This window comes from Hyla sarda, chromosome 3 (assembly GCF_029499605.1).
Source record: "Hyla sarda isolate aHylSar1 chromosome 3, aHylSar1.hap1, whole genome shotgun sequence".
NCBI lineage: Eukaryota > Metazoa > Chordata > Amphibia > Anura > Hylidae > Hyla > Hyla sarda.
The window spans coordinates 412,782,701-412,801,389 of record NC_079191.1 but is presented as its reverse complement, the minus strand read 5'-3'; the positions used below and the strand labels follow the sequence as shown (position 1 = coordinate 412,801,389).

General features: G+C 42.8%; 1 protein-coding gene across 6 annotated transcripts in view; it reads right to left on the bottom strand.

The window, feature by feature from the left end:
- The window catches only part of HHAT (hedgehog acyltransferase), a 489,607-nt gene that overhangs the window by 53,539 nt on the left and 417,379 nt on the right, over positions 1 to 18,689 (bottom strand). The window contains exon 13 of one of the 6 annotated variants that reach the window (XM_056568211.1): positions 12,264 to 12,351. The exons of the other annotated variants lie outside the window; for them this stretch is intronic. Coding sequence (XP_056424186.1) covers positions 12,287 to 12,351 — 65 coding nt within the window. The 3' untranslated portion in view covers positions 12,264 to 12,286. Of the gene's footprint in view, positions 1 to 12,263; positions 12,352 to 18,689 lie in introns of those variants that run through there. 6 annotated transcript variants of the gene reach the window in all.

Below are 18,689 nucleotides of genomic sequence, written 5' to 3'. Positions count from 1 at the left end.
TATGTTGGGGATATGTTGGGGATATGTTGGGGATATGTTGGGGATATGTTGAGGATATGTTGGGGATATGTTGGGGATATGTTGAGGATATGTTGAGGATATGTTGGGGATATGTTGGGGATATTTTGAGGATATGTTGAGGATATGTTGAGGATATGTTGAGGATATGTTGGGGATATGTTGAGGATATGTTGAGGATATGTTGGGGATATGTTGAGGATATGTTGGGGATATGTTGGGGATATGTTGAGGATATGTTGGGGATATGTTGAGGATATGTTGAGGATGTTGAGGCCAATTAGAGAATGTTATAGGCCTGTCTGAAGAGATGTGTTTTTAGGCCACGTTTGAAACTATGGATGTTGTTGTTGAGTCTGAGGGATTGAGGGATAGCATTTCAGAGAAACGGTGCAGCACGAGTGAAGTCTTGGAGACGGGAGTGAGAAGTTCGGATTATAGAAGATGTTAGTGTGAGATCATTAGCAGATCGTAGAGAACGTCTAGGATGGTAGACCGAGATGAGAGAGGAGATGTAGGGAGGTGCAGCATTGTGGAGCATTTTGTGTATGAGACTGAGGATTTTGTACTGTATTCTGGCCTGAATTGGTAACCAGTGTAGTGACTGGCACAGGAAGGAGGAGTCGGTGTAGCGCCTTCAATTTTGAATAAATCCCCAACAGTGTCACCAGCAAAGCCCCCCCCCCCCCCCCCCCCCCCCCACACCATCACACCTCCTCCTCCATGCTTCACGGTGGGAACCAGGCATGTAGAGTCCATCCGTTCACCTTTTCTGCGTCGCACAAAGACACGGTGGTTGGAACCAAAGATCTCAAATTTCGACTCATCAGACCAGAGCACAGATTTCCACTGGTCTAATGTCCATTCCTTGTGTTCTTTAGCCCAAACAAGTCTCTTCTGCTTGTTGTCTGTCCTCAGCAGTGGTTTCCTAGCAGATATTCTAACATGAAGGCCTCACACAGTCTCCTCTGTTGTTCTAGAGATGTGTCTGCTGCTAGAACTCTGTGTGGCATTGACCTGGTCTCTAATCTGAGCTGCTGTTAACCTGCGATTTCTGAGGCTGGTGACTCGGATGAACTTATCCTCCGCAGCAGAGGTGACTCTTGGTTTTCCTTTCCTGGGGCAGTCCGCATGTGAGCCAGTTTCTTTGTAGCTCTTGATGGTTTTTGTGACTGCACTTGGGGACACTTTCCACCTAGAATATGACATTTTCAGTTCAGTGATTAGGGTGGTAACCTGGCATCCAGATTCCTCCGATTTCCAAGGAATCTGATTGAGCACCTGTGGAAAGTGGTGGAAAAATTTATCTAATCCATGAAGGCCACACTGTGCAACTTATAGGACTTAAAATGGTTGTCCAGGGAGCAGAAAAGGCCCAATCTGTTCTGCTCTACTTTCTCTCCTGGGTTGTCTTGGAAGTATACTATTCCGAGATGAGAAGAAAGGAGACTTCTCCTGATCATTGTGTGTGGGCGAAACCCACACGTGATGTCCAATAGCTTTCCTGGGGCAGTCCGCATGTGAGCCAGTTTCTTTGTAGCTCTTGATGGTTTTTGTGACTGCACTTGGGGACACTTTCCACCTAGAATATGACATATTTTCAGTAGTTTCACACTTTTTTGTTATGTCTATAATTCCACATGTGTTAATTCATAGTTTTGAAGCCTTCAGTGTGAATCTACAATTTTCAAAGTCATGAAAATAAAGAAAACTCTTTGAATGAGAAGGTGTGTCCAAACTTTTGGTCTGTACTCTACATCAGGTGGACAGCCGGGTGCATGTGTGTTGCTTACTTGTGGAAGAGATGGCACTAGGGTGTACTATGATAAGAAGATAAGCCAGCAGAGACAGTGTGATGGGTAATGTACTGGCATCAAGTTGATGTTATGGTGACAAATACCACCTACCCAGACATTGTACTGACAAGTCCATCCTTCATGGCAGAGGCATCCCTTTATGGCTGTGGCCGCATTGTTCAGTGATTAGGGTGGTAACCTGGCACCCAGATTCCTCAGATTTCCAAGGAATCTGATTGAGCATCTGTGGAAAGTGGTGGAAAAATGAATCTAATCCATGAAGGCCACACTGTACAACTTACAGGACTTAAAATGGTTGTCCAGGGAGCAGAAAAGGCCCAATCTGTTCTGCTCCGCTTTCTCTCCCGGGTTGTCTTGGAAATATACTATTCAGAGATGAGAAGAAAGGAGACTTCTCCTGATCATTGTATGACGGCGAAACCCACACGTGACGTCCAATAGCTGCATGATGTTGCTGCAACATCACTAACATCATGCAGTTATTGGACATTGTGTCCAATGGATAGACGAGCGCCAGACCAGGGACAGGGACAGGAGAGGTAGGACCTTTTCTGCTCCCCGGCCAAGGTTCTGCTGCTAATATCTTGGTGATAAATACCACAGAACACCCTTACTGGTCTTGTGGAGTCGAGGCTTCAACAGGTCAGAGCTGTTTTGGCGGCACAAGGAAAGGCTACACAACACAATATAAGGTAGTTGGTTTTTATTGCTATTGCTGATCTTTGTATCTATATACATACACAAAATTCTACCCACCTACCAGTCACAGCTTCTGCAAGAACACTAAGAACTTGGTTTATAAGGAAGTTTTTTAGGGCACAGCGCTATATGTGGGGCATTCTGTGACAACAGGGACCAGTAAAAAGTGGTCAATCCACTGGAGAAAGAAGGCCACACATTACTGGCTAAGTTTGGTCTCACCAACACTACAAACTACTTCAGGAGGGTTATGTTGCCACTCTTCCACCATTTCTTATTTAGTCCATTTTGTTTTGTTTTTTCCATTTGTTTTGATATTTCCTTTGATATTCTCATGTATTGCCATGCACTTGCCATAGAAAGCAGAGCAGTGTCATTGGTGATGTTACTGGGGTCCATATGGTAAAGAGCATACATTATGGGTCGCATACCATGATATAATAAAGACCTCCAAATGAACAGTTATCATATCACTGCACTCAAATGATGTGTATAAAACGGTGGTCTTCAAACTGTAGACCTCCAGCTATTGCAAAACTACCGTTTACAGCATGCTGGGAGTTGTAGTTTTGCAACATCTGGAGGACCACAATTTGAGACCACTGGTGTAATGATCGCACCTGGCCCGGGCCAATCCGCAGCTGAGGAGGGGTATTTCATTCCTCGTCAGCCTCCAAGCTGGGCTCTAGATTTCAGTTCAGTTTCAGCTAAGCTCTGGTTTTAAGTCCTGTTAGATTAGTTATTTTGTTTCAGCCATGGCTTTGTAGTTCTGACCCTTTGCTTACCTTTTAGCCTAGTCCTGTTTATTAGTGATCTGTATTTACTATGGTCAGTTTAGTACTGTATAGTTTGTGTTATGTGAACCTGTATCTTGGCTTGTATTCACACATGTTTCTGTGTTTACCTTGTGTAATAGAGCATCCATATATCCTGATCTGAATAGTATCTTGACGTGAATTCCTGTATTATTATGCTATTAATTTGTCGCTATATCTTCCTGAAGTCTGTTAGTTACTACTTTGCATTCCTGCCCTTATATATTATTCTGGTTCCCTGTCTGTTTGTTTTAACTTGTTAACCCTTTGTATCCTGATCTAATTCCGACCTCGGTACAGTTATGTTTAATGTATTGACTCATGACTCCCTTGCACTTTAGTCCAGAGGAGGTACTTGTGTCCAGTTGTAGAACCTCTGCTTAGGGTAGTTATGAAAGTAGACAAGGAATGGGGTTCTGGGTAAGCTCTAGGCACATTATTCCCTGCTCGATGTGACAACTGGTATAGAAGAACATACAAGGAACAGATAGCTTATGTGCTCCCTGCAGCAAGTAGCATCCCTTTCAATTGTTTACCAGACAGCGCCATACAACTAGTAGTGGCTGCGCCTGGTATCGCAGCTCAATCTCATTATCTTGCATGAACCCGAGATACACCGCCATTGCAAAATGTCCTGAGCTGTGCCTGGTAACTAACAAAGGCGGATTGTCAGGGCCCCTCCATTCAGACGATGGGTTGGATGTGGACGGTAGATGACAGCAGTTCAAGTAAGTTCTTCTTTTAGTTTGAATATGGTCAAATTTGTATTCTAATTGCTCGGGAGCCATTCATAATGCAGAAGCAGCGGCCAGCTGACACTTTTGAAGAACCGCTCATCTGTATCACCTTGTTAAGTGACATAAAAGTTTTATGTTTTAAATATGGCCAAATAAAATGGAACCGGCTGCCCTGGCCGCTCCGGTCGAGGATGACCGTGAAAGCAGAAGCGCGGATGAAACGGTTTCACTCGAAGACCTTTAAAGAGGAGAAACAAACTGAATAATTAAATAAATTATTGCCAAGTCACTGAAGACAAAGGGAGACAGAGATTTTTTCTCTGAAGTAAGCAAATGTTAAGCTTCACGTCCCCCGAGTGCCTTCTAACCAAATCACATATGGCCGTGATTTATGTGCGGCTAAATTTTAATAGGGGAGCAAACATAAAGAAAAAAATAAATAAAGAAAAAATTAAAGTCTAATGAGACGATTGCTGAAACGGCGTTCGCTACATTTACCAAATACTGCTGGAAGTAAAGGGGAGACAATTATAACTCTATATATATATATATTCCAGAAACACACGGGTCCCTGGCCTTTGGCGGTCGGTACTTAAAGTATTAGTTCAGAAAGATCTTATGTGGCAGCGGTTGCCATGGGAACAGTCCATTAAACTTTTCTACCAACTGCATTTGTCATCTGCACAAAATTCTCGTAAAGGTTGATTTTTCCTTTTTTTTTTTTCCTTTTTCTTTTTTACGCGATTGTTTGCAGAAAACTCACAGGCTTCACGTCAATGACCACGTCAGATCAAATTAAGTGCCGATTTCTTTCATATTTATAGCAAGTTAAGGGCTTGTATTTTTTATGATAAAAAAAAGCTCCAAATTCTCTGCACTCTATTAGAGCGAGCATAGGGGCTTAAAGTATATTGCTAAGTATTGAATGCAATGCTATGGCAGAATGCGGTAAGCTGGCGGGCTTTCTATAATGAGGTGTTTTGCAACAGCTGGAAGCACCCTGATTGGAAAACTACAACTCCCAGCATGCACGGACAGCCGTTGGCTGTCCGGGCATGCTGGGAGTAGTAGTTTTGCAACAGCTGGAGGCACCCCGGTTGGGAAACCCTGCATTATAGAAAGCCTGCCAGCTTACCGCATTCTGTAGATAGCAAAGCATTTCCAAGCAGATTCCGCAGAAAGAATTGATGAGTTTATTCAGAAATCAGGATACAGATATCCTGTCGCCAGAGCATCATCGGAGTTATTCTTCAAACTTTTGTACAGACATGACAAAAGTTTAGACCTGTCAGGGTCTCAGTGCTGAGATCAGCATCCATTGTTAGAAAAAGCCGGGCAATGCAGGAGACGGGCTTCATAGATTATAATGGAGGCTGTCTCTTGAAATCAGTCAGATTGCAGTCTGAGCAGGGGAGTGAAGCGCACTTCTTCAAGCTTTATTCAATTATTTCTAATGAATAGTGGGGGTCTCAGCACTAAGCTGAGACCCTGACTGATCTAAACTTTTGACATGACTGTGCAACATGTTAAAAGTTTAAAGAGTACCTCTCATGATCTTGTTACATTTTAAAATCCTTCCAGTTCACTGCCCCATCATGATAAACCACCCTGTCTTTATTTTTATTATTTTTTAGTTTTCTACCTTGATATTGCTCTGTATTTTCTGCTCAGCCTCAGTCAGATTCACAGACTGGGAAGGGGGCGTTCCCCAGCAGGTGTGACATAATCTGAAGCCATACAGGGGAGAACTTCCTCCCTCACTCTGCTACACACAGCCCAGAGCAGTTCAGTGTGAGATGAGCTATGATTGGACAAGGCTACACCCCCCTTCCCCCTCAGCACTGCAGACTGTCCAGAGTCTGTGCATAAGATGGGGGGGATGTGCTATGGACAAGTAGGGAGATGCCTAGTGGCCGCTTTTTTAAACACAAATAAAACATTGAAAACTTAATTTTTTTTTAACAAAGTACATTAGAAAGATTTTTTCTTTACCCTAAGGAGTGCAATAGCAAAAATTTGTTTTAATGAGAGTACCCATTTAACTAATGACAGTAATACTTTAAGCAGGTACTATGGTCAGAAAGCCTGTAATGGACCCTTGGCTGTCTGCCCATATAAGCTATGAGCCCTAATAACATCACAAGACTTCCCTCTGATAAAAGTCAGTCCAGTTTGTTCTTGGTACACGTGATTGCTGTTGCTTTCTCCTAGTTTGATCTTGTTGCACTTGTTTCTTAGGTCAGTGCCGCTCAACTCTGGGTTTTGGAGTCCTTTTGTTTATGTGTTAGGATCAGTTTTGCAGATAAGGGTTTTCATTAGGGGTATATGCAGGGACAGTGATAGTCAGTGGTGTCTGGTGTTAGGGTCAGTGTTATTGATCTAGGGAAAGATTCAGGGATAGCTAGTCAGGGTCAGTTCTGCAGAGAAGGGTTTTATTTTGGATTGGGCACACATCTGAAGAAGCTGGGCAAAACCCAGGGTTGGGATAAAAGATGTGAAAGATCGATTGATGTACTTTGGAAACATTTTATGATGAACTTTTTTCTGCTTATTTGAGCTTGATTGGGATCAATGCTAAAATGCTTTTGCCTGAGGGATACTCTTTCTTTTTGGAACTATTAAGGCTGGAGATGAATCTTTGATATCGTTTGAGGTGTAGCCCACTTTTAAGGTATGCATATATGTCATGTGGACTTTGTACTATCATTTGTTCCCTGCTACATTGATAATTGATTTTGTCTGTTTGTTACATAGTTCAGCAATAAAGTCCTGGGAGTAATCGTGTACTGAGAGACATTGTTACCACTCTAGAAAAGTGAATGCTATTGGTGAAGTCTAGTTTTGCCATCTTGTGACCATTCGGCATTGCTACATTGTGTACATCAGTAGATGATTTTGAGTGTATCTCCACAATAATGCTTTTCTGAATGTTGAAAGGGCACTGAAGATGTGAGATGTTCGCATTGGTCTGTAGACAAATAGGGTATTTCTAAAAGGGTTGTCCGAATATTTCTAAAGCTATATATATACCATTAATGTCAAAATACTTTCACGTGTAAGGTATGTGGGTGATGTGTGGGTACATTTTGTAATTTTCAATTCACCTCCTGTCTTGTACTCAATTCTCTGCCTCCAAAATGTTACAAGCTGATCTCAGACTGTGGGGGAGGGAGCCATTACACAGATAGGATGATTAGGGTGTTTTCAATTTGGCTACGATCTTTCCACCGTGACCGTCTTGACCTTCATTTCTTCCAAGGACAAAATGGCTATTGACGAAATAGGATAATGTTAGGGGCACAATGCCTGATAGGAGGATTGTGATTCTGTATGTGGAAGCATCACCTACGCAGTTTTTTTACTTTCACATTTAGGTACTCCTCAGTGTGAAGCATATTTCAATCTGTTTTCCGAAATAAGTTCTGCTCAAAAAATGTTCCAAACTAACCAAGCATTTTATGACAAGGAGTAAGTCAAAGAGAAGGAAAAACACCAATCTGCCGGGCGTATGATTTAAAGCCCTCGAAATGTGAGAACAGGCACAACTAAAATGTGAAGAGTGTTGTTCCCAAACCGTAGGAGATATAATGGAAAAAAAATCAACCTAATGTCTGTGAATCGAAGCCTTTGAAGACTCTTGAAACTTAATTCCAGAAGAAGGAAAGCTATTGAAAGGATAGTTTTGCTTGTAAACAAATGAAATGTTGACTTTTCTTAAGACGTTAGAGAAACATGCAAGGGGCCAGTTTTTGGGGGTAAATATGTTTGGCACGTACGCCATTTTTTCATGCCCATGTGCAACTCTATTTAGCACATGTAAATATGTAGTCCATATGTGTAATTTGAAATTCCTGGGTCTCTGTGACAAATCTGTAACAGAGAACCCAACTATCATGTGCCATTTATAATACTTAGAGTAGCATCTTCAATAGAAAGAAAAGCACGGAGCACTGACCGGTATACTGCAGCAGGTTTCTTTATTCACTTCGGGCAATGGACCGTATCACGCGTTTGCGCCTCCTCAGGCCCTCGGCAGTGAATAAAGAAACTTGCTGCAGTATACCGGTCAGTGCTCCGTGCTTTTCCTTCTCCTTTGCACACACTAGAAAACCCCTTGCCTTACCATGTGCAGCCCCTTCATTGACGAAGCTGTGCACACCTAGTGATGGAACTACAGGTCCCAGTTAACAACCCCCTGGGTCACAATAGATTTACTTTGAAATTTCCCTGTATTTATTATGATTTCAAATGCATACCGTAATTTTCATACGATTTAAGGGAATTTATCACACTTGTATGCCAGTTTTCTGGTTAAAATATTTTGTGCAAATAATGATTTGTACAACAATTTTTGACTTTTAGAGGGTACTTAATTTTTTGACACCTGTTAGGCCATAGTCCTGTTCTTATGAATACATGAGGGTTAAGGTTAACGATTTTTTACACCTTTAATTTGTGGGGTGGCAATGTGTGCCATATTATCAATGTGATAAATTAATGTGATAAATAAGGTGCTAGTACACATTTTTTTTTAATTACACTTTAGTACACTTTGTATGGCTCCTCCAACTTTTTCTGCTACTTTTTAACCAGTTGCGCCAAAATGTGCAACTTTTTGCAAATTCTGCCCACAGCCAGTTTAGCAAGCCAGATCCGGGCTGCAAAAAGTTAACCAGACTATGACATAGCGATGCAATTTTAGAACATTAATCTTCTAAAGCAAAAGAAAAGTCTCTAAACAGCAACTGCTTCAAATCGTGCGACAAATCAACAACACAAAAACAGGATAAACCTAATAATAAATTCCCCTTTTCATCTTTTTTACACCATCTGTGCCACTTTTAAGAAAGTGGGCAGGATTCAGTGAGAGGTAAGGCCTCTTGTGGCCCGGAAGATTTTAAGGGGTATTTTTGTGGAATCTTTTTTTATTTTTTATTAACTGGTGCCAGAAAGTTAAACAGATTTCTAAATTACTTCTATTAAAAAATCTTTACCCTTCCATTACTTTTTAGCGGCTGTATGCTACAGAGGAAATTATTTTCTTTTTTAATTTCTTTTTCGTCTTGTCCACAGTGCTCTCTGCTGACACCTCTGTCCGTGTCAGGAACTGTCCAGAGCAGCCTAGGTTTGCAATGGGGATTTTCTCCTGCTCTGGACAGTTCCTGATACGGGCATCAGGTGTCAGCAGAGAGCACTGTGGACAAGACGAAAAAGAAATTCAAAATGAAAATAATTTCCTCTGTAGCATACAGCTGCTAAAAAGTACTGGAAGGGTAAAGATTTTTTAATAGAAGTAATTTACAAATCTGTTTAACTTTGTGGCACCAGTTGATTTAAAAAAAAAAATAATGTTTTCCACCGGAGTACCCCTTTAATCCCCCAATCATAAGATTCTGTAATCAAGTAGGCGGGGATAGAACGTCCGGTATCCAATCACATTGAGACAATATTAGCTGATCTGGTCACAAGCAACAGTTCCGCTTACATTTTGTATTGTTTAGTTAGAACATTTTCAGATTTCAGAGCAGATTGAGAAAATAGTCATTGTACAATGTAAGTGTCCTGTCAACTCCGATAAAACTAATTAGAAATGAAGCCGATTGCGAGATGAAAAGTGATATTAATGTAGATTTGGTTTGATCTCTCAGAATAGAATGGACGGCTTCTGTCACAGACGGATTTATCTGTCATCTAATAAGATGACAGATAAAGACTCCACATTATCTCTGCTATGTACAAACCTGATGGATTTCACCGCATGTGGTAAAAAGGGGGGAAAAAATGAGAAAAATTGATTTGTAGATAAGGTTTGCATACCTGTTCCTAGGGGTCCCTATACCAGCTGGTGGTCCCTATACCCCCCCCCCCCCCCCCCGAGAGTTAGGATATGAATTTGATGTGGGAAGACAACCAACAAGTAAAAGGCCGCTTTACATCTCACAATGTTTGGAGCAGATAATGTCAAGTTGCAGCTGTCACAAGACTGAGTTGTCCTGCTACTATGGTGCCATTGCCGTAATTAAGTAATAAGAGATGGATATATTTAGTAAAAAAAAGAAAAATTACTTAAAGGGGTACTCCGCTGCTAGACATCTTCTCCCCTAGGGATAGTGGATAAGATGTCTGATCGCAGAGGTCCCACTGCTGGGGCCCCCTGTGATCTTCCACAGCACCCGGAGTTCTAAACAAACGCCAGGTTCCTGCAGTAGTGGTTGTGATGTCATGGCCATGCCCTCTGCACTACATCATGCCACGTCCCCTTCATTTATGTCTATGGGAGGGGCGTGTCTTCCGACACGCCCCTCCCATAGACATGAATGGAGGGGGCATGACGTGACATCACGAGGGGCATGGTCATGACTACACAATCACAGCCTCCGTCTCCGAGCGTTCTGAACAAAATGTTTTTGAATGGTCCCTCCATTTACGATATGACGCCCAAACTTGCCCAATGCACAGTACGTGGCAACTCTATAGCCCAATGTTGACTGGTGTCCATCTACATTCAACGTCAGACAATAATTGGTGGGACACTTATCAAAACCCATTGATGTAAAATTTCAACCCATTTTTTTTTTGTGTGGCACAGAATAATTTATTCATTTATTTCACAGCAACTTCTTGTAAAGGATTAACAGAAAATAGTCCAACATTTGGAAATACATTTTATCACTAAGATTTCAAAATGATTTACAAGTGAAAAATCTGAAACGTGTTAAGTCACATTATACATAAATAGGGTCCATCTGTCTGCTATTTCATCTCAGTACACATACACCTGTTCTGTGATGGTCTCAGTGTTTGTTAGAGAACATTACTGAACAAGGAGGTCACCAAACAGGTCAGGAATAATGTTGTGGAGAAATACAAAGCAGGGTTAGGTTATAAAAAATTTCCCAAGCTATGAACATCTCATGGAGCATTAGAAAATTCATCAACAGAATATGGCAAACCTACCAAGATAAGGCTGTACACCCAAACTGACAAGCCAGACAAGGAGAAAATGAATGAAAATGAGAGGCAACCAAGAGGTCCATGGTAACTCTGGGGAAGTGATGCAAAGATCAACAGCTCCACAAATCTGGCCTGTACGGAGGAGGGGCAAGAAGAAAGACATCGAAAGTCAGCCACAAGAAATCCTGTTCGGAGTTAGCAACATGACATGTGGGAGATACAGCACACATGTGGAAGAAGGAGTAGACCAAAACTGAACTTTTTGGCTTCAGTGCAAAATGCTAAGTGTGGTGGAAATCCCAAACTGCCCATCACCCTGAGCTCACCATCTCTTCTCTTCAGCAGGTGCAGGGAAACTGGAAAGATGGATGGAGACAAATACAGGGCAATCTAAGATGTATCAAAACTTGTGCGGAGGAAAAGTCTATCAGTTGCCCATAGCAACCAATCAGATTGCTTCTTTGAAAAAGGCCTTTGAAAAATGAAAGCAGCAATCTGGTTGGTTGCTATGGGCAACTGGTCAACTTTATCTCTGCATTGGTCTTGATGAATCTCCCTGAATGACCCTGAACATACAGCTAGAGATACAATGGAATGGTTTAGATTGAAGCATGTTAATGTCCTAAAATGGTCCAGTCAAAGCCCAGACCTGAATCCAATTGAGTATCTATGGCAAGACATGAAAATTGCTGTTTACAGATGGTCTCTGCCGAATCTGACTGCCCTGTGCATTATATCTCCTTATGACTGTAATGTACACATATCCTTCACAGAGATGAATATACATTAATAAAAGTGACACTTAATTTGCATTTTAGAGAGTACTGTGGTTTAATCTACTTTACAATTTGTTTTATAGTCCAGAGCTGAATTCACAATTCTGCTTCTTGCCATGGTGAACAGTCAAAAGCTGTGCAGTCAGACACCTCTATAATAGCTTATCTGGGCTCCTACAATGCAATGGTGGAGAAAACTTCTCTAAAAAATAGGCTCTGATGTAAATTCTGGAGTTCCTAGGTCAAAAGTCATCAGACATAGAACCAGCAGGGCCTGCTGGGAGACTTCAGCTCTAAAGCCTCCATCAATATCAACATAACAAGCTGTAATTCAGGATCAGGTTTGATCGACGGGGCTATGAAAAAACATCTAGACATAAAGTATTAATATATAATTATTTTTTTAGAATTTTCGATTATTTTACCACTAAGATGAGTCTACGTAACCAGATGCATTCACCACATGGTGTTTATCCTAATCTTTCCCTCCATTTCCTACTTCTGGTAAGTGGGTGATGGCGCGGCACACAACCTACTGAAGGAAACACAATGGAATTTGATGTTTATGGAACCTATAAAATTTATAGTATATATAAAGGATGTCGTCAATGCGGCGTCTGGCACATCAGCTGGAAAATAATTATTGTGTCCTGACGTTACATCAGCTTCATATGTTTAATTGCTTTACTTTGTTTTCTAACCTGAGTAGAACATATGGAGTCTCTCAGTTCCAAATCATGTTGTTTTACTTTGTGCCGGGGATGATGGAGCGTTACGACTACTTGTCTTAGTGAGATGCCTGGTATAAAAAAGTGTTACATGATCCCACCAACCTCATGTCTAACAGAGCGGGAGGTGGTATTTGCAGCTGCTCCCCTCTATGGGTCATAGAAGGGCATCCCAAGTGGAAGACCCCCTCTATAGCATCAGTATGCATCCGGGTTTATAAACAGATACTGATCGGTATACCTATAAAGAGGAGCCCTTGGTGAAACTGGCCAGTCCCTCTGGTGGGCGCAGGTTCTGACACTTAAGTGTTCACCAGAAGACAACCCCATTTAAAGGTGACTTTAGAGCCACTCACTTACCATTAGGGTCTATTTTGCATGGGTCGATACCTATTCGACCTTATTGATCATACACAGGCATGTAGCTTATCGGTAGTGCAGAGGAGATTGTTTCCCCAGGGCCTTACAAGCCCTTTGTACACATTCATTAAAAGTTGGCATAACCTGTCGAATTTGACAGGATCTGCAAACTGTCTGATATGAATGGAACCTCCTGACCCAAGAGAAGGATCGAGCATGTGGAATTTCAATTCTCTAATTTAACGGCTGTCCGAGCATGCTGGTAGTTGTACTTTTGCAACAGCTGGAGCTACATTGGTTGGAAAACACTGTTCTGTAGGGAGGGGGCGGCTGATTTGTGGGCTCCAGCTATTTTATGTTCCTCTGTTATCTATACAGGTGTGTAACCTTTTACTGTAATCCTGTCTTTGATGATAAGACTGCTGGGAAGTGATATCTACAAAACCGGGAGTCTTAGCTTAGTTTTAGGCCTAGAGGCCAAAATGGAAACTGCAAGCTTTTCAGGATTAATTTCAAATATAGATAGTAAAAAGGAAAATTAGAAATATTAAAAAAAATATGTGTAACATAAAAACTTAGTCGTTAATAATTGCCTTAGAAATGTAGAAATCTAGACTTCTTCACTAAATGAAGAATCAGCGATCACAAGACTGGGCTGAAGACGAGATACAGAAATACTATTCCCAGGCCAGGTTATTTTAATGCATTTTAATGTATTTAGTGCTAAAAGCGGAGATATAAAGTGCACACATGGGAGGTTTTACAATCATATATCACCGCAGATAAGTATGAGAGGAGCCCAGCGCCATTATTTTGTTTAAGTGCAAGGATAAGAAAACCCTCCTAGGAATGGCGTCACATCAACATTTCTCTGATAATTCCCTGCTGGTGTGGTAATGTAGGACTGCAAGAGTACAAGACAGGTCTGAGCCACGCCACGCGGGTCCCCTCCTGCAGAGCCACATCAAAGAAAGTGACGCTGGAAACAGGAGACATGGCAGGTGGAAGGAAAACATCAGCGCAGTGGGGAAATAGATGGGAGCAGAAAAAGAATACGGTAAATAGATGGAAGGGCGAGATTGTATTTCTCATTTTATAGGGGGTGCACTATACTGAGGCAATAAATCACCAAACAAATACTCAACTACCTAACCGTTTAGTGGAGAGATATTGTACAGTGAAATATTAAAGGGGTACTGCGGTGGAAAACTTTTTAATTTTTTAAAATCAACTGGTACCAGAAAGTTAAATAGATTTGTAAATGACTTCTATTAAAAATTCTTAATCCTTCCAGTACTGATTAGCGGCTGTATACTACAGAGGAAATGCTTTTCATTTGGGGTTTCTTTTCTGTCACAACCACAGTGCTCTCTGCTGACACCTCTGTCCATTTTAGGAACTGTCCAGAGAGTTCCTGACATGGACAGAGGTGTCAGCAGAGAGCACTGTGGTCGTGACAGAAAAGAAATCCAAAAAGAAAATAATTTCCTCTGCAATATACAGAGGATTAAGATTTTTTTAATAGAAGTAACTTACAAATCTGTTTTATCTTTCTGGCACCAGTTGCTAAAAAAATTAAATAAATAAAAGTTTTCCACCGAAGTACCCCTTTAAACACCAAACACTAAGCACTAACAACAAAATAGGATAAAATAGAATGATCTTTATGAACATAAATAGCATAAAAAAAATCACAACAGACATTCAGATAAATGGTACCAGCACACATAGAGGAAAGTATATACGGGCTGGGCCCTAAACAATGGACCTTTAGGCTCGAAATATATAAAGTGGGAGGCAATAGGGCACAACACTGTAAGTGCGAATGGAATGAGACAAATACTGTAGGAAACTGTAGTGCATAAGGGAACCCGAATCACAGAAACAACAAACAATGCAGAAGAAGATAAAATAAAGCCTAAAAGGGAAACAAACAATACTTGTATTCATGGGTCTGGCCCTACACACAGCATACAAGTGTTGTGTGTTTCTCTTTTTCATCTTCTTATGCATTGTTTGGAGTTTTATGATTAGGATACCCTAAGGGTCTATTCACATGGCAGAATTTCCGCAAGCGGAATTCAGCCTCAAATGAAAGCCCAATACATGTCTATGGGATTCCGCACTCCCATTCACACTTCTGAATTTCCGCTTGCGGTGGGGAGAAACCACTTGAGAAACCAAGGGTGGGGAGAAACCACTGAGGACCATCCTGATGACTTATAGCTTAAAGGGGTACTCCGGTGAAAACCTTTTTTCTTTTAAATCAACTGGTGGCAGAAAGTTAAACATATTTGTAAATTACTTCTATTAAAAAATCGTAATCCTTCCAGTACTTATTAGCTGCTAAATGCTATAGAGGAAATTCCTTTCTTTTTTGAACACTGATGACATCACGAGCACAGTGCTCTCTGCTGACATCTCTGTCCATTTTAGCAACCATGCATAGCAGATGTATGCTAAGGGCAGCATGGTGGCTCAGTGGTTAGCACTGCTGCCTTGCAGTGCTTGGGACTTGGGGTCAAATCCCACTAAGGACAACAATAAATAAAGCGTTATTATTATTATAATAACGTCAAACCCGCGGCACTCCAGCTGTTGCAAAACTACAACTACCAGCATACCCGGACAGCCGTTGGCTGTCCGGGCATGCTGGGAGTTGTAGTTTTGCAACATCTGGAGGTCCGCAGGTTGGAGACCACTGGCGTACAGTATAGAGTTCTAGCGCCAGCGGCCCCCAACAAAGAGGAGGTGGGCAGTGCTTGACATATGTGAGTAGTACCCCGCTGGGCTGATAATTAATTGGGGGGGGGGGGGAGCAGAACAGCGCTGGCAGGTAACATGATTTGGGGGGGTGAAAGAAATACCGCTATATACTGTGGAACCGCCATAAGTTACAAAAATACCGTGATACACATATTTGGTCATACCGCCCAGCTCTACCTACAGCTATAGATTTTTGGCTAGTTGCCAGAAAAGGTTATCCACCATAAGGTGATTTTAGTACTTACCTGCCAGACAGTAATGGACATGCTTAGGAAAGATCTGTGCTTATGGCTAAATGGCTATGTTGTGAGATTACCATAACACTGAGGCTATCTTTTTGTGAACTGGCTATTTCCTATTGGAGTAACCTCCCTCCAACTACAAGTCCCACGATTCCATGTTTGTAAGTGTGAGGTCACTTTTCTCCCTTGCAGACATCATCCAGCCCACCCAATTAAAACATACCTGGTATCCCTTCCATGCAATATACCAGTGTTTTCTGAGCACGGTGCCTCCAGCTGTTGCAAAACTAAAATTCTGGCAGAATGGTCTCCCTCCCACCCAGCGGTCGCTCCACCCATTGAAGCAAAGACAGGCTCCCTCTGATCACCTGACTAGTGATGTAATGTCTCGGGCCACACTGCAGCCTGGTAAAACCTGAGGTGACAGTCACTTTGTATGCTGATAAAAATAAACATTGGGGGCAAAAATTACAGAAGAATTGCGAAACCACCATGATAATGAAAAGGAGGTGCTGAAAATGCGGATGATCTGGCCTCCGAGCACTACTGAGTTCACAGAATTACGTGAATGATGCGAAGATGCCAAAGGTACACAGGAACTTTTTTATATTGGTAATTAAAGTTGTTACTTTTAACCTCTTCAGGACATAGGGCGTATGGATACGCCCTGCATCCCGAGTCCTTAAGGACCGAGGGCGTATCCATACGCCCGTGGGAATTCCGGCCCCCACCGCTAGCCGGTTGGGGACCAGAGCCGGATGCCTGCTGAAATCGTTCAGCAGGCATCCCGGCATATCGCCCAGGGGGGTCATTATGCCCCCCCATGTCGGCGATGGACGCAGATCGCTGGACAATTCAGTCCAGCGATCTGCGGCGATTCCGGGTCAATCGGGTCTCCAGTGACCCGGTGACCCGGAATTTACTGGCTGTTCGGGGCCGTCAGGGCCCCGAACAGCCAGAGCCTGCAGGGGTGAGGTGGCACTGATTCGTCGCTGGATTACCGGCCGCTGGATTACTGGATTACACGATCGCCCTGATTCGTCGGCTGGATTACCGGCCGACCAATCAGGGCGCCTGCTGCGGGTGTCACTCCCGCACCCGCTCCGCCCCTCTTCCGGAGGACGTGAGCGGGTGCGGGACGTGCACCCCGGGTGCTGGGGACCCCGATCCCCGGCGTCAATGTTGGGATCGGGGCCCCAGGAGCAGCGGCGGCGGCGGTGACGACGAGGGACTGACCTGTGCGGCTGGATCGTTGGAGGTGAGTGACAGCCTCCTGCTGTTGCTTAGCAACAGCTCCCAGCATGCAAAAAGGGCATGCTGGGAGCTGTAGTTATGCAACAGCAGGAGGCAGACCATCACAACTCCCAGCATTCCCTTATGGGCATGCTGGGACTTATGGTTTTGCAACAGCTGGAGGCACATTTTTTCTATGGAAAAGTGTACCTTCAGCTGTTGTATAACTACAACTCCCAGCTTGCACAAACAGCTAAAGTGCATGCTGGGAGTTGTAGTGGTGCATCTGCTGGTTGCAAAACTACAACTCCCAGCATGCCCGTTGGCTGTCGGTGACTGCTGAGAGTTGTAGTTTTGCAACAGCTGAAGGCACACTGGTTGTGAAAATCAGAGTTTTTTTTTACCTAACTCAGTGTTTCACGACCGGTGTGCCTCCAGCTGTTGCAAACTACAACTCTCAGCAGTCACCGTACACCATGCACCGTACATGCTGGGAGTTGTAGTTTTGCAACAGCTGGAGGCACACTGGTTGTGAAACACTGTGTTAGGTCACAAACTCAGTGATACATAACCAGTGTGCCTACAGTTGTTGCAAAACTACAACTCTCAGCAGTCACCGACAGCCAACAGGCATGCTGGGAGTTGTAGTTATGCAACAGATGGATGTCCCCCCCAATGTGAATGTACAGGGTACACTCACATGGGCGGAGGATTACAGTAAGTATCTGGCTGCAAGTTTGAGCTGCCGCAAACTTTCTGCTGCAGCTCAAACTGCCAGCGAGAAACTACTATGAACCCCCCGCTCGTGCGACTGTACCCTAAAAACACTACACTAACACAAAAAATAAAATAAAAAGTAAAAAACACTACGTATACACATACCCCTATACAACCCCCCTCCCCTCCCCAATAAAAATGAAAAACGTCTGGTACGCCACTGTTTCCAGAACGGAGCCTCCAGCTGTTGCAAAACAACTCCCAGTATTGTCAGACAGCCGTTGACTGTCCAGACATGCTGGGAGTTTTTTGCAACAGCTGGAGGCACCCTGTTTGGGAATCACTGGCGTAGAATTCCCCTATGTCCACCCCTATGCAAGTCCCTAATTTAGGCCTCAAATCCGCATGGCGCTCTCACTTTGGAGCCCTGTCGTATTTCAAGGCAACAGTTTAGGGCCACATATGGGGTATCGCCGTACTCGGGAGAAATTGTGTTACAAATTTTGGGGGGTATTTTCTGCTTTTACCCTTTTTAAAAATGTAAAATTTTTGGGAAAATAAGCATTTTAGGTAAAAAAACATTTTTTTTTTTACATATGCAAAAGTCGTGAAACACCTGTGGGGTATTAAGGTTCACTTCACCCCTTGTTATGTTCCCCGAGGGGTCTAGTTTCCAAAATGATATGCCATGTGGGTTTTTTTTTGCTGTCCTGGCACCATAGGGGCTTCCTAAATGCGGCATGCCCCCAGAGCAAAATTTGCTTTCAAAAAGCCAAATGTGACTCCTTCTCTTCCGAGACCTGTAGTGCGCCAGCAGAGCACTTTTC